The sequence below is a fragment of the Myotis brandtii genome, unplaced genomic scaffold (assembly GCF_000412655.1).
Source record: "Myotis brandtii unplaced genomic scaffold, ASM41265v1 C42027324, whole genome shotgun sequence".
In the NCBI taxonomy this organism is placed as follows: Eukaryota; Metazoa; Chordata; class Mammalia; order Chiroptera; family Vespertilionidae; genus Myotis; species Myotis brandtii.
Genome location: NW_005316151.1, coordinates 1 through 1010, shown reverse-complemented (window position 1 = coordinate 1010; position 1010 = coordinate 1). Strand labels below are relative to the sequence as shown.

The window sequence follows — 1010 nt, the reverse complement described above, 5'->3', positions numbered from 1 at the left end:
CTCACTACTTACAGAAATCTGAACATCTGAACACTGGCCGCCACATCTGAGCTCAAGGCAGTTGTGTAAGTCAACAGAGAGTTCCTTTCGGCAGGCTGTGGCCCTCACAACTCTAGTTTCCACACCCAGACCCTTCCCACATTGCTATTGCCCTGCCTTTGAGAGTGTCATGCCCGGAGAAGAAGGTACCAATCTTTAGATGTCCGCCCTTCCCCCACCCTTGACTAAGGAAGACACCAGAAAGGGGAGGGGCTCCCAGAAGGATGCCTGGGTGCTTACTGTGCTGGTCGCTCCTGTCCCTCGTCCCGTCCACGGTGCCGTCTGGGAGGATCCGCAGGAAGTGGCCCCCGTTGCTGCAGTAGAGAAGCTTGGGCTTCTTGTAGTTCTCCAGAGGCAGATTGAACCTCTCGGTCAGGGCCGTGAACGTGGTGACTTCCCCCTCAGCCATGGCTCAGCCGCTGCTGGTTAGGGTGCTCTCAGGGCTGTAAGAAATTGAACAAACCTGTAGAACGTTCTTCCAGCAAAGGTGCAACGTACAGGCAGGGAAAGGGAGCCTGGGGGGCAGGGCTCTGGTCGGCTGGGAACCACAGACAGGCCAGGTGATGCCCACAGTAATGGGCCCGTGTGGTGGCCGGCGGCTAAGGAAGGATAGTCCTGGCAGGGGAGGGATTGTCTGGCCATTTCTCACTTCCAATTGGACACGGCTTTGGATCAAGCTGTGTGTTTTTTAGAACTTTAAATTTAATCATTTGGCCAAGGGAAAAGAAAATAATGTGTTGGTCCCTCCTTCTGATCCACACACATCCTCAAATTAAATACCGAAGTTGCACTAAAATAACCCCCGTGGTCTGGCTGGAACCCACAAAAGCCGAGAGGCCGGCGCTGAGGTTTTGCCCTCTATCCTCCCACGGTTTTGACTGGGCACCGCCAGGCCCAGGTGCAGAGATAGCAGAGAGCCCAGGCTCGAGACCGGGAGGACTTGCATGGCGGCCTCCCACAATAGTGACAGC

General features: G+C 55.3%; 1 protein-coding gene across 1 annotated transcript; it reads right to left on the bottom strand.

The window, feature by feature from the left end:
• Positions 1-218: 218 nt before the first annotated feature.
• LOC102240765 (fibroblast growth factor 1-like) lies at positions 219-482 on the bottom strand (the record flags this gene model as incomplete). The annotated part of the gene is made up of 1 exon (XM_005852893.2): positions 219-482. A coding segment is annotated over exon 1 (230 nt), but the record flags the coding sequence as incomplete, so codon positions are not given.
• Between the last annotated feature and the right edge of the window lie 528 nt (positions 483-1010).